We start from the raw sequence: 13,796 nt of genomic DNA on the forward strand, positions 1-13,796 counted from the left end.
TAAAATCTTTCAACACATTAAGTCTGTTTCTTTGTATTGATTACTGTAGACTGAAGGCTAATGAGTTGTGCTTGCTGCTTTTAAAATATTTCACCAAAATCTTTTTTTGTCAAATTAAAAAAAAAAAGTCAAAACTTTCATTTCTACATGTTAACACAGATGACTTTTTCGTCCTTTATCTTCTTGAAAATATTCATTCTTCCCTCTTAGTCTTGCAGTGTCTCTTTTTAAGTCCTGCAGTTCCCCAGGTCCTGCAGTCTCTGCCCAGATTTTATACTTCCCATAGGGGCTCCTGATCTTGTTCTAGACTCAGTGGTTTGTTGCAGCATCAACATAGATAGTTATTACACACCTTTTGGAAAACTGACAGCAGCAATGCTTAATGTTAGCCTTTCTAGTAGGTTTGTCTGACACCTTTAATTTGGTACTTTTAACTAATTTCTTTCATATTGCTATTTCAAGCTGTGCTGCAGCTTACATCATCTTTTCCTATTGCCTTGAACTCATAGGGTCTTGTGTCTTTAGTGCTACTGAAAACTGAGGATGTTAACACTTGATGCTGTCATCACGGAGGAATGCATGGACTTGAGAACTTTGAGTTGTATGGTACTACATGGTAGCCTTATTTTCTGAGCATAGCTGTTCTCAGGTTCTTCAGCAAATTTGTACTATTCTCAACTATATTGGCTAAAGAAATGAGGCTCCTGTCAATGCTTAGCGTTCAGATCTATCATTCTCACCCTTTGGCTAGTGTCAAACAAATCTGACAGAGGAGGAAGAAACAAAAATATTCAGTTCCTACAAATTCTGTGGAAAATAAGCTGCTGTCGGAGGGGTTGACTTGCACGTGAGGGAAAAGCAGAGAGGTTTCTGTCCTTGTTTATTCCATTTGATCAAAGTAATGCAACTGAAATGATGATATGCTGTTTATCTCTGTCATCTTCTGAAAATTAACAACCCTAAAGTAGAATGTGGTTTTGGGGCAGTATTTCAGTGAAATTTCACTTTCATGATGCAAAATGTGCAACATACTTCCTTAGTTTGAGGAAGAAAAGACCACAGACTAGGTGATTTCTTTTTGGAAGCACCTAACTTCAAGTTAATTGAACTGTTTCTTTAAAAAAAGTTCTTCACTATCTGCTGTAGTCTTGGAAACGCATAACCAGGGAACTTAAAATTATGTATTAATTGCAATATATAAACTTAACTGCAGAACTTCTACACATTAAGAATGGGAAGAATTCAGCAAGGAGAAGCAGGTATAGCTCACTTTATCCTGCTAGTGATGATCAGAAGGCTAAAAAAAAAAAAAGTCTTGAGCTGAGGAAATTTTGCTGACACTATTCTAGGGAGAAAAAACAACTGTGAAGTGATTTTTTTTCTAATCATTTATGCCCTGTTTCCTGGGATCATGTATATTGAGATATTCACACAGCTTACTGTTAGTCATCGAAAGATCTAGCTGGCTCATGAATGCATGACTTAGAATAGTTGCTGTCCTCTGCCACATGCTGCTACTTGCAAACCACCATGTCATTTGTTTTTAGGGATAATGTGCAGTATTTCACATAGCTGAACAAGTTTTTGAAGTGGGAGTGTTTAGTTATGGCTGAAGAACTTGAAAAATAGGCTTACTGAGCCACCAGAGATCTAAAGTGGTAGGTAATTAGAAGCAGAAGTGGGGATTATGTCAACCAGTTCCAGAAGCAGCACTCCAGTGTATGTGCTAGGTGGCCTCCTTTCCTAATCGCTAACGAAGTGAAAGGCTGTGGCAAGTCTTGCCAATGTGATGCTTGTGAGCGTTACCATCAAGTATCACCTTCTGAGTATTTGATCTGTGAGAATATAGCAGGTTTTAATAAACAGGTGTCTTGTCCTTGCTCCTACTTGTGAAACAGCATGCAAGCTGGGAGCTAGGGAACAAAATTCAAGAGTACTGAATTGAGCATAAATTGAGTTCTTTCCACAGAACTTTAGTTTTTGTATTCCACTGACTTTTTTTATTCCATCAAGGTGTGTTGTCTGTGACAGTAACTTCTGCTTCTGTGAAAATCACTTCCTTATGTGTCTGTTTTGTTCATCCTCATCAGTTCCCACCTTCTTAATGCTGTAGAGAAACTAAAAGACAGCTTCCAAAGTAGCTTGTTTTTAAACATAGCTAAATATTTGTAGCCGTGTCATGCATTAGAATTAGACAATGATATTTCAAAAACTCTTTTGTTTCAGTTTCTATTGAACTGGCAAAATTAGTTATTTTAGAAAATGTAATGAAGTTTGTTACAGATGTTATGGAATACTCGAGTTCTTTTGTCAGGAGAAAGCACTGTACATATACAAAGATAAAATGAGTATATGAACGATTATTTTTAGTTATCTATTATCTGTCAGTAGTAAAGCTAAGTTTTTGTCTGTGAGTAAATTCTTTTCTTTAGGACTTGAAGCAAATTACAGTTTTCTAGAAAATGGAGGAAGTATCTGTAGAAAATCATAGGTTCATCACTGTTTAAAGTGGGATTCTTCTGATTAATACAGCTTCTATCTAATAATTTAGATGCAGGAATCTATAAGCAAGCTGGCTGTCCCATCAGCTGGACATTGGTCAAGGGAATCTTGAGTTTTATATCTGACCAAGTGGAAAATTGTTTCTGCTTAAGCCAACCTAAATATATATTCTGATTCCACAGGCTCTCTGGGAGTTTGAACACCTAGCTAAATAGACTAATACTTATTCTTAGTTACATATCTGCAAAACATGTTGGTGTTAAACTGTCTTATCTCTGAAACATCACTGAAATTCTAGTGTTTAGGCATGTAAACGCAGGGAGGAGTTTTTCTCAATATAGCAAGCTTTACTATGTAACCATACATAGGTGAACTAATAATCAATGCTATCTTTTACCCAGACTACTCAGTAATCCATCATCAATCTGAGAGTGACTAGATTTTCTCAAGCCAAACTTTAATTTTGCATAATTTCTTAATGTGGGGCTGTTCATAGGAGTCAATATTCAGCTTCGAAATGATATGTCTTTCTGTCTTGTCTTACAGCTATACCAGTCAGAAAATGGAACTATAACACAAGACGACTTAGCTCATATTCTGAAGACTGCCATGGGTGTGTCACAGATTAATGTTACACATCTTTTTAGAGCTGTAGATGAAGAAGAGAAAGGAAAGATTACATATGGTGAGTATTTTAAGTGGATCTGAACTGTTACAATGTCAAAGTTGTCTAAACTCATTTGATATACAAAGCAGTTATATTTTATTAGACTTTCTTTCTAGTGGGCTTGGTTTCATAATGAAAAAAGCACTGCAGACAAAGTAAACTTACATTAAAAAAAATAATTGAGTTTCACCTTTTAATACCAAATATCATGTTTGCGTTTTCAGTGTTTTTCCCTTCTACTTTGTCAGGTGATACCTATGCTGAGTCTTTTGGCATATTCTGTTCTCTGGCTTCCATGCATGTGAATATGTATTTTTAAGAAAGCAGCCTTATCTCTGTCCTCTTGATTTGTCTCTTGTATCTGTTCCTCACTATATCTGTCCTCCCAGAATACAGGTTAATATGAGATTTTCTACTTCAATAATTTCTCAGCCTGTTTGAAAGTTAGTCGTGTGTGTGTGCGGGGGAAATGTGGGGGTATTGAAAAGGCTGCTCGATACATAGTCTGTAATGGAGGTGATACGGAGGCGAGAAAGTTGCATTTGAAAAACTGGGATATCTGGGTGAATAGATTATGCTGGGAATCAAAGTACTCGTGCGTTACTTCAGCTTCTTCATCTTTTATGCAGTAAAGTTCTAAATTTAGTTGTATTATTTAAGTATTAACTGTTGTTGATAGACAATGTAGCTCATACCCCAAATAGAAGTGCTTCTGATATGTTTCTGTTGTAGTGGTTTTCCATCAGGATAATTCATAGGCATGCAAGTTTTAAAAATGTTCATTTAAAACATCAATGTTAGTAAATCATAATTTCTACACTAATATTTTCCGTTCGAACAGTATTTATGTAATGCCTCAACTACAGCACTATCTTAGACTCATTGAAATGAGTATCATTGCACCATCCTCCTGTTTTTCCCTCTTATCACTTGCCTCCTTGATTCCTGCTCCAATGCCCATTTCCTTTCTGTACTTCTCATCTGCCGTATCCCCTGCATTTCTATTTTGATCCCTTTTGCTCCTATCTGGCACTCCTTGTTGTCTCCCAGCTCATTCAAGTGGTGACTCAACTCTTTTTTCCCCCCCCATCACCAGCTTCAAAAATACCAGCAGAGAATCTAAGCTGATCTCTAATTTTGGCACATCTCATTGTTTGAGGGAAAACTAAATTTACAGTAGTACACAAGTGAACTGAAACCAGCTCATGTGAGTTACCCAAGAATTCATACTTAGTATTTATCTTTAATAGTACCAAGTTGCACTTTTACTTGCAATGTCCCCTGACTGGTAATAGTATGTTCGCACCGCAATAAAACCTGGACAACTGAGCCACAACGTTTAGCTCTTAGTTTCACTATTTTTACTTTTTTTTTTTTTTTTTTTGCATTCAAAAGTAGTCTGTTGTGTGGCTACATGAAGTAGGATGGTGGTTACATCACTTCTTTGAAATTCTGCTTGGATCTTTTTCTGAGTGCTAAGAAACAGTGCACAGAGATTTTAACTTATCTGAAAGTTTAATCATTAGTAAGAATAAATGTGCAATTTGTTGTGGTAAAGAACTGAAAGATGAAGGTAAACTTCTGGTATTGCATTTCTGTCTTGAAAGTTGTTTGCAATAAATATTTGATGTTTTGGATTGCCTGGGAATGTGCGTAACTTTCCGCATGCTCAATTTGTTGCACATGAATAGTGAGGAAGAGGAGGCAGAAAACTTGCAAATTTTACCTTTTCTGAAGGCATTATCCAGACAAGTTCTGAGAAGGAAAACATTTGTATCCTGTGGAAGAGTATGAGTAGGTGGGGGGAGTAGAACTATGGAGGTTGCACATAGAGATTCCATCAGGAGCATCAAGTAGTGGGAAGGTATTGTAAAGGCAGGAGAAAAGCCTTTTGATTTGATGTTCCTGTAGTTCATACGCAGACTTAATTCTTGTTAGTATAGTTAACAGTACCAATGAACTCCACTCTGGGTTCTTTTCCCCCCTTCTTTGTTTCTTGCCTCTTTTAATAGTAACAGTAGAAAGCAAAATGACTTTTTCCTCAAGCAAATGACTAAGGTTGATATCTTCTTCCAGTCCTCTTCATGGTTGCGTTAAGCTTGAACTTCAAAATGAGACCTGTGATTAGAAATAATGCTGGAATAGGTCATTATTTCTACATCACCTTGTCTCATGTTTCTGGGGTGTGAGGCAAATGGGATCCCAAGAGCTTTTTTTTGGCCTCTTCTGTGAAAAAGTTTTGTCATTGTTCTTAAATATCTTCAGGACTTCTTCCAGCAAGACCCATAACATTTACATACTCAGGTCTATCAGAAACGTTATCCTGTTCAATTCAGTCTTCCCTGGAATATGAGGTTTTTCATTTTGATCCAGAACTGACAGAACATTGAGGGATAAATCATGACAAAATCGTCAGGATGCTGGTTTGGATATAGACTTGAGTCAAGAAGTGTTTCCATCATTTTCTGCATTAATTTTCTCAAAAGATGCAGTAGCTTTTTGAAGAATTACTTAGAATGGCGTCAAAGTAAATACTCGAGTCTTTCCCAAGCAAAAAGTGTTATGCTTAATATGATTGTAAGAACATCTCTGGTACTATTGGTTTAATCTTTATACTTGTCTTACTTGAGCTGGGCTAGTTGTCTGAATTACCTTTTCCTCAAAAAGGCTATTTTTTCATGGTCATTAGTATGGCACACGTGTTGTTACAAAGATGTATATATCCCTGGCATAGGCTTAAAGCTTCTATTTGAAAAAAGGGAATGTTTTTGTGTTCCTGCTGCAGGCCAGACCCAGTTAAGGCTGGTAGCTGTCTCTTAGCTGCAGAAAAATAATGTACTCAGTTGGATTCACTGAATGTGCTTAAATGCTTTCAATCTGATGAATTGATTTGCACTCAAGTGTTTCTGATGTGTTACTGCAACTACTACCACTTTTAAAATTTTTAAATGTAAAAATTTTCTGTTTCCTTCTTGGAAAATGTCAGATATATCAGATTCTTTGATTAAAAAAAAAAAAAAAGCCAGGTTGAACTTGCATTGGAAAATATTATCAAAGGAAAAAAATCTGCTTTGTGCATTTTCAAGCATTTAAGATTTTTTTTCTTCCTGAAGACTTTGATATCATTTGTGATATATCAGCCTGTGCTGTAAATATAGGTCTTTTGACATAAACAATAGTGTTGTTTTTGATGCTCTGAATATCATTAGCTTTTGTTGAAGTTACAGGATCTAAAATGCTTTATCCATATGTTATGTTTTTTGCATTTTCCCCACCTACCCCTTTGCAACAGTTCAGAGGCAGTGTTGACCTACAAGTTCAGTGCCCCGTTGGGCCAAGTGGCATTCCTTTGCTCTCTCTAATGTTGAAAGTGTGTGCCCTCTCAAAAAGAGAAGGGTGGTGGAGAGGGAAAGCTGTGGTAGTTTTTCTTCCATGCCAGCCCCTTTGTACCAGGAGGAACTGGACTTTGCTGAAGGTCACTTCAGCTGTCACCTGCACTGCATGCCAGGGGGCTCACACACAGCGTTGACTGGTCACGAGTTCTTCCAGGATAACACGGTGAACTGGAGTGGGCAGCGTGCCACGTGCTGTAGGTGACGGGGTGAGTTAGTGACAATGTTCACATCTGGCTTCTTCCAGTGTCAGTCTACATTACAAAGCGGCTTCTGATGACTTGCCTCCTGTACAGTACCTTGTGTATAAATCGGGTCCGAATAAACAGTTATAGGGGCAACATTGTGACAGGGCTTCATTGCTGGATGTTTAATACAGAAATTTCTTGTTGTTAAGAAATCCACTCTCCTCCAAGAACAAGGGAATCTTGCTCTTTCTGTTGCTTTATAGGTAAAAAAAATAAAAATAAAAAAATATTAAAATCATTTTTTTCAGAATGTTACAAAATTACAGATGTTTTAATTAAGCAAGCAAATAAGTTATCTTCTCACACTATCGTCCTCTGAAATATCAGGAGTTTTGAAATGCTGAAATCTTGAAAGTGGAAGGCAGCAGTGACAGCTGCTTTTAGGTTGAAGAGAATTATCAGCAGAAAGTACTGAAGAGTGTATTTGCAAAAAGACTTTCCAGATTTTATGAAGTGACCACTCTTGCTGTTTGTTGTTCCTCATCTCGAGGGCTTCTGTCCTTCCCCAGTGAATAGCAATCTGTGATGTCTGGGCGTGTGGTACTACCTATGCATTTTAATTCAAATCTGAGCCTGTTTACCCCTATGCCATGCAAGCTAAGGGCTGCTCTGAAATGTTTCAAGAGGACTTCGATAACCCTTTGTGGCATCTCAGTTCTGTGGATGTGGTAAACTTCAGAGAAGCTAAAACAAGCTATGGGGATAGCGCTATGTTAACTGCTGCTATTTTCTCCATTCATCATGTGATTATACCCTGTATGTATTCAAATTTAGCATCCTTCTATTTCAAAGAGCTGATTCTGTGTAACAGCATATTTTTTTTTCAGATGACTTCTACAGATTTGCTGAATTGCACCCACACTTTGCAGAAGACTATCTCTATCCTGATCAGATGGGAGCTGAGCATGGTTTGGAGACTTCATCTCGTTCTGCTCCTAATGGTATCTGTACTGACTTCAGCCCGGAAAACGCTGAAGATAAAAACAAGCCCCTGCAGAAGAAACTGAATTAACACTACAACTGTAAACTTCCTCTCCTGGTGAGAGGATTCTCTTTTCTTGGGATTTTCATAAGTCACTCCAATTACACAGCAAATACCAGTTTTGTGTGTGAAAGTTCTTCTACTTCAATACCGTTCTTTGATTCATACGTGCTATATTTAACAATATGTTCCAGGTTACCTTTGGGGAAGGTGTTTTTATTTTTTTTTTCCAAAAGTTCTTTGAAAGGCAAAAATGTGAATGTGCTTCATTATTAATGTTCATATTTAAAAGGAAGCGGCACACTTATTTATATTCCACTGGCTAGTTTCATGTACAAAGTGTCGCACAATTGCGCATGTATAAAGAAACTGTAGCTACTATGGTGTTAAGTGCACTTTGGTGATTAGTGTTTTCCCTAGTTACAGGGATGTTTATATGGGGCCAAATTTTGCTGCTTATATTTGCGTAGTCAGTTTTGTTGATTTCAGTGGGATTATTCCCTTGAGCAAGGCAAGCACATTTTGGCCCTTTTGTTTTGGTTTCAGTGAACATTTTAGAAACAGTCATGCAAAAACTTGCTAAGGATTATTTTTTATTGTTGAATGAGAAAATTGTTTCTCTTTCACTCTATTCCATGGTAGAATGAAAAGGAAAGACTCCTTGTCCCTTACCCTAACACTTTTATACCTTCATCTTCCAGATGCAACTAAATATGATTTTTTTTCAACTGACATGCCACATACTGTTTGCAAACACATGACAAAACTGCTTTTCTGTTACAATCAGTTCAAATCATGTCCACCTAACATTTATACGGAGATGTTTACAAAATTGTTTTATCAGGAATCACGGTTTCTCTTGTAGCAAGCCTGTATACACGGATAGCTTAGCATGGAACACACTATAAAAACTTAGTTATATCAACACAAATTTGAAAAGGCTGCAGTTACTCCAGAAGCCAAGCCAGCAAGAAGTTGCAGAACATCCTGAAGGAATGCTAGTTAAATCTCTATATCAACATTACATATACTGCATATAACATATGAAGCTTAAAACAGTTTAGAATTATTTTTAAATTTTGAAAACATTTCTATTCGGTAACATTTCTTACCTTTCCTTTTGTAAAGCCAGATGCCTTAAATTACCATTGAGGGTCTCAGAGAAAAATTGAAGTTACTCTAAAACCACAGACCTCTACTGATTAGGAAATGAGCCAAAGGCCTCATGGAATAGGAAGGAGAAATGCGTTGCAAAACAACTGTGCTCAAACCAACTATGTTCGAATCATTTATGTGACTAAATCTGCAAGGCTGCAGTAGAACTGTGAGGGTTTCCTAACTGAAGAACTGTCATTGAGATTTGAATCTTCCACTTGTTAAAGTAAAACTAGATTTGAAAGGATGACATTTCAGCAGAAGGAAATCTGTTTATACCAAATGCTTTTGTTATTATTTTTAAATAGCAGGAGGGATTTTTTAAGCTCATTAGGGTATTGGAATGTGTCCTTAAAAATCCTTAACTGTATATGGCAAGTCTCCAAACTGAAACTGGCTTTAATATAGAGTGGATATGGGGAAACAAAATGTGAAAAATAATGCTTTCTGTGGGGTAGCAGAGGTACATTCTTATTTGGAGGTAGTAATTAAGTTTTTTTATTTACCTAGATTTACCTAGCATGCCATGCTGGCAGGGCTGCAGCAGATTGGCAAACAAGATTTAAACTAAAACTGATCATGAAAAATAGAAGACCTGGTTTGAAAATAAGGCATATGAGAAACTACTCTTAAGTAGGAATAGTCAGCTGCACAAACAGAGGGAGTGGGTGTAACTGCACAAAAGATCTTGGGGCAGAGATAGTATCAAGTATTGCTGCAAAAAAGATGTTTGTTATAGTGGGATGCATAAACACTTCTTGCCTGTGAGAAATGAGATGGTATTTCCAGGTTGCCAAGGACTGATAAGGCCTTACCTAAAGTAGTTGTCTGTGTTGGGGCACTTGAGAAAGATGGGGAGTAGCTGGACAGAATCTGGAGAAAAGAAAATATTTGGTAAAGAGTTTGAAAGAATTGTTTCCTCCAGAGAAGGAGACTGAAGGAAGTTATGAAGCCGGTCTTCAAGAGTGGAAACTGTCACTACAGGGAAGATGGGAACAATCTTTTCTCCATGCTGACGGTAGGGTGTCCCTTACAGACAGACAATGAAGACGCTGATTTTGTTGATCATAACCCACAGGATTGTAGGGATAGATCTCCTGAGGTCTTTTTTCTGTGATTAGACAGGATGTATTTTAGTATGTAAGGGTAAGGTACATTAACTTAGTCTGAGCATATCACACCTCCTCTGCAAGACCTTTAATAACACTTGGCCCAAGCTGGCTGACTGAGATAGTTACCTTTTGCATTGTATGTGAGCTTGGGAATTTGAGGATTTCAAAGTGCAGGGCATGAGGCAGGGTTCCCTAAGACACATGTCTGAAGGGAAGAAAAGCTTAGTGTCCCATGGACAGACACCCTTGGTGTGGGAGAAGCTCCAGAGGAAGAAAGTACTCGTTCCACATCTGTGAAAGAACAATGAAAGCTGATTGAAGTTGGCTAAATATAAGCGTGCCTCCCTTCCATGTATGGTGCATATAGCCTGGGGATCTGTCACCTAAAAGACAGAGAGTTCATTTGGTTTCTTAGTTATTTCTGGTGAGGGAGATGTTTTCTAATCAGGGTGAATGTAATAACTGCACTTAGTGTGACTAAGCTGTTCAGTGTTGAGAAAGCCTGGTGACCAGCATCTCGCTTGCTTGGTGAGCAAGCACTTTTGGTGGAAGCAACTAGTTTAAAAAGCATCCTGCTTCTGTAGTGACTTGCAGCATTCCCTCTTTTGTGAGATTGTTGATCTAGGTAGAGATATAGCGAAGTCCTGAGCAGCCTGCATGGAAACATTGTTAGATCACACATAATGGCACAAACAGATTAATTAATACAGTCCAGGGGATTTCAGTATCTTCAGTATATAAGGCTATCGTACTAGACTGCCCAGTAGTGTCAGGTGGTAAACTCAGACTTTGTTGGGGCTAAGACCTGTAGCACATAGCATTACTGCAACAACATTCATTACAATTTGTCTAGTGAACTCACTGATGAAATGTTTACTAGTTCCACGTAAAAGGCATCCAACTGTGGAGCAGCTGGGTTGTGACACTCAGTGGCTTGCTGTACTGCAAGGACAGAAGTGAAAGCTTCCTTTCCCATTCACCAAACAATAACATATAAATGCTTTCAATTACAATATTACCAGTTTTACAAACCTTAAATTTACAGGACAGGACAGGAGACATAAATAAATGTCTTCAGTTCTTTACGACAATTTAATACGTGATCCTTACACACACACAAAATGCAGAGGTGTGAAGACATTTGACACTTGTCTGATGATCGTTTTGCATCTTTTGTGAAATACTGCCATCCCTTGACAGCAGAGCTCTCGCATCAGACTGAATTTCCATATATTGTATGAGAGAGATTCAGCCAAAGCTTTGTTATTCTGATGTGGTTGAACAAGTAGCTGTGTGTTTTGAATGCATTTAACACAAAACAATGAAATCTGAGATACCTAAAAAGTGTCTTTTTTTTTGCTTCACTTGTTTTTCTTCAATTATGATAAAACCGCATTAAAAGTAAACAGAAACAAAAGTTTAGGAGGTAGAAAGCTCATCTAAACCACTGTTTCTACCACAGTAAGGCAAGTTCTATTACAGATTTCTCAGGAGTCCAGTGCTGTAAGCAGATAAATTTAAAAGGTATTATAGGGAATTTGTGATCCTTATGGAGAAACAAGGTTGTGCACTTAACATTATACCAATGAATTACACTACGTATTTCAGTGCATTTATTGCTTCTAGAATCCTCTTGCTATGACAAAAAGGCAACCAGACCCTTGTGTGTTTGCTAATCCTGCTTTAAAGGTTTAAAACCTCAGGTCACAAGGCTTACTTGAAAAGGAGATGTGTGCATTAAGGAAGTGATGCAATCTCTTTAGAGGCAAAGCCACAGGAAGTAAATAGTTGTTTTGTACATATAATATTTTCAAGCACACTGAATAGGCTTGTTAGCTAGTTTAAGCATTGGCCTACTTGGAAAATGTTTTCATTCATAATATGCAGAAAATATTTTTCTGGAAAAGGAATTGTTGCACTTTAACATTGGTATAATTTGGTATTTTTTTAAGAGGTATTTTTATTAATTTCTGAGTTCCTTTATAAGGCCATATTTGGTGTTGTCATTAAATGAATTTTTCTACGTTGTTATTGCATGGTAAGTACAGCTATTCATGGCAAGTTTTAGTCACGTTCTGCTCTCTGCTCCTTCAAAAACGGTAGAGAAGGGATTTACAGAACGTAAGCTGCAGAACTCGAGTGGCGTCTGCTATAGATCCCACGATCTCAGAAAAGCTATTTAACCACAGTTTTGCATGCATTTGTTATGATTTTTAAAAAAAATCTGATCAAGTAAAATTAATTTTCCTTTATGTTGCGCTGTTGCATTCTACTTGATGTAAGGCCTGTCCTTTTTTCTAGCAGCACTTTCAGTGTTCTGTAATCAAGCCCAGGTGTTACAGATATGTTGGCTGAGAGTTTTTGCATTAGCAAAACTTAAGTTTGGCTCCTAAACTCATTGAAACATAGAAGTTCCCTGTGAACAAAGCACTGCAGATGATTTGTTAATTTTTAAGTATCTGAACTTCAGCTAATGTGGCTAGCTTCTTTACAAGACAAAAAGGAATACTAGGTCCAACAGGAAAATGAAGGTAAGAATTCATAATAAGCTCCATTGTTCAATCAGTCAGTCAAGTGAAACCTCAAGATCACAGATGAGCAGGAAGACTGAGATAGTCATCCAGGTAATCTTGCTTTCCGGGACATGGCATTGCAGGTAGCAATTAAGCCAGCTGTTCATCAGCCAGAGGACAATTTCCTGAAGGTAATGTCTAAGTAGACATCTGTCATCTAAGTAATGTCTAAGTCACTAGCGGCACAGCCAATGCTGTTTCATCAGTTCTCTCTCTTTTTTCCTATGAAGACCAGAAAAAAGTACTCTGTGATGGGAACCTTTAAAGACATCCTTAAAGGTAAAATCCTCCAGCACTTCCTCAAATGAACAAACACAACGATTCTGTGCTATAGCTAAGGCAGTGAAGTGAGTATACAAGTTAGTCACCAACACACCATGATCAAAAAATGCATTTTAACTTAATACTGAAGTATAACTACAGAGAATACAGTAGCAAGGAGAACATCCGTTAGGCGTGCCTGGATTTGCATATGTATTTCCTGCATCTCATATTGGTCAAGACAAGATATTTTTTTCTCTAGGAAACCTCTCAGGTTTATTTCAAGATATTATTCTGAGTGAAGGAGTGATTTGTTGTGTAGAAAATAGCTTCTTTTCCCCCAGATGTTATGATGTGTAATGATGGCACTCTTGTGCAGGCTAACATTGGAATCTGTAACTGGTAAAAAGGTATGTATAATTTTGAAAAGATCAGTCTTTAACAGTAGAGATGGAAACAGTCAAATCACCTCAGCACAGATTGTATGTAAAGTTTTCTTTTAATTTGTGTGTTTTTTTTAACAACATACTTGTCGTGTCTCTTGATTCTGAGCTACTATTTGTACACAGCCATATGAACAGCCCAGCTCGTTTGAGGCCAGCTTCAAGATCTCAAAAAAGGTGTTGTACATTAATCTATGGATGTAATGTTAAGTCTCAGTTCTTTCACTTTGACCAAAAAAGGCTGGAAGCAAGGGAAAAGTCATAATGACTTTTGTAATATTCTATTTTGATGTTATGAATGGTGTTACTTCAGATTGCCAATCTAGAGCCAAAGAACCTGTTGGAGAAAAATCAAGATGAACTTCTGGTCCTGAACTAGAAAATAGTAAATTCATTAAGGCTAGCATAGCAGCAGAGCTTTCGCTGTACAGCTGGTCTTTTTGCACCCTGAAGAAGGATAT

General features: G+C 37.4%; 1 protein-coding gene across 2 annotated transcripts in view; it reads left to right on the top strand.

Annotated features, from left to right (window-relative positions):
• Nucleotides 1-11,402, top strand: part of LPCAT1 (lysophosphatidylcholine acyltransferase 1) — a 52,242-nt gene extending 40,840 nt beyond the window's left edge. For both annotated transcript variants that reach the window (XM_083824328.1, XM_083824327.1), the window contains 2 exons: nt 3,049-3,187; nt 7,637-11,402. In XM_083824328.1, coding sequence (XP_083680454.1) covers nt 3,049-3,187; nt 7,637-7,821 — 324 coding nt within the window. In that variant the 3' untranslated portion in view covers nt 7,822-11,402. The remainder of the gene's footprint in view (nt 1-3,048; nt 3,188-7,636) is intronic.
• Nucleotides 11,403-13,796: the final 2,394 nt, after the last annotated feature.

The sequence above is a fragment of the Anser anser genome, assembly GCF_964211835.1.
Source record: "Anser anser genome assembly, chromosome: 2".
NCBI lineage: Eukaryota > Metazoa > Chordata > Aves > Anseriformes > Anatidae > Anser > Anser anser.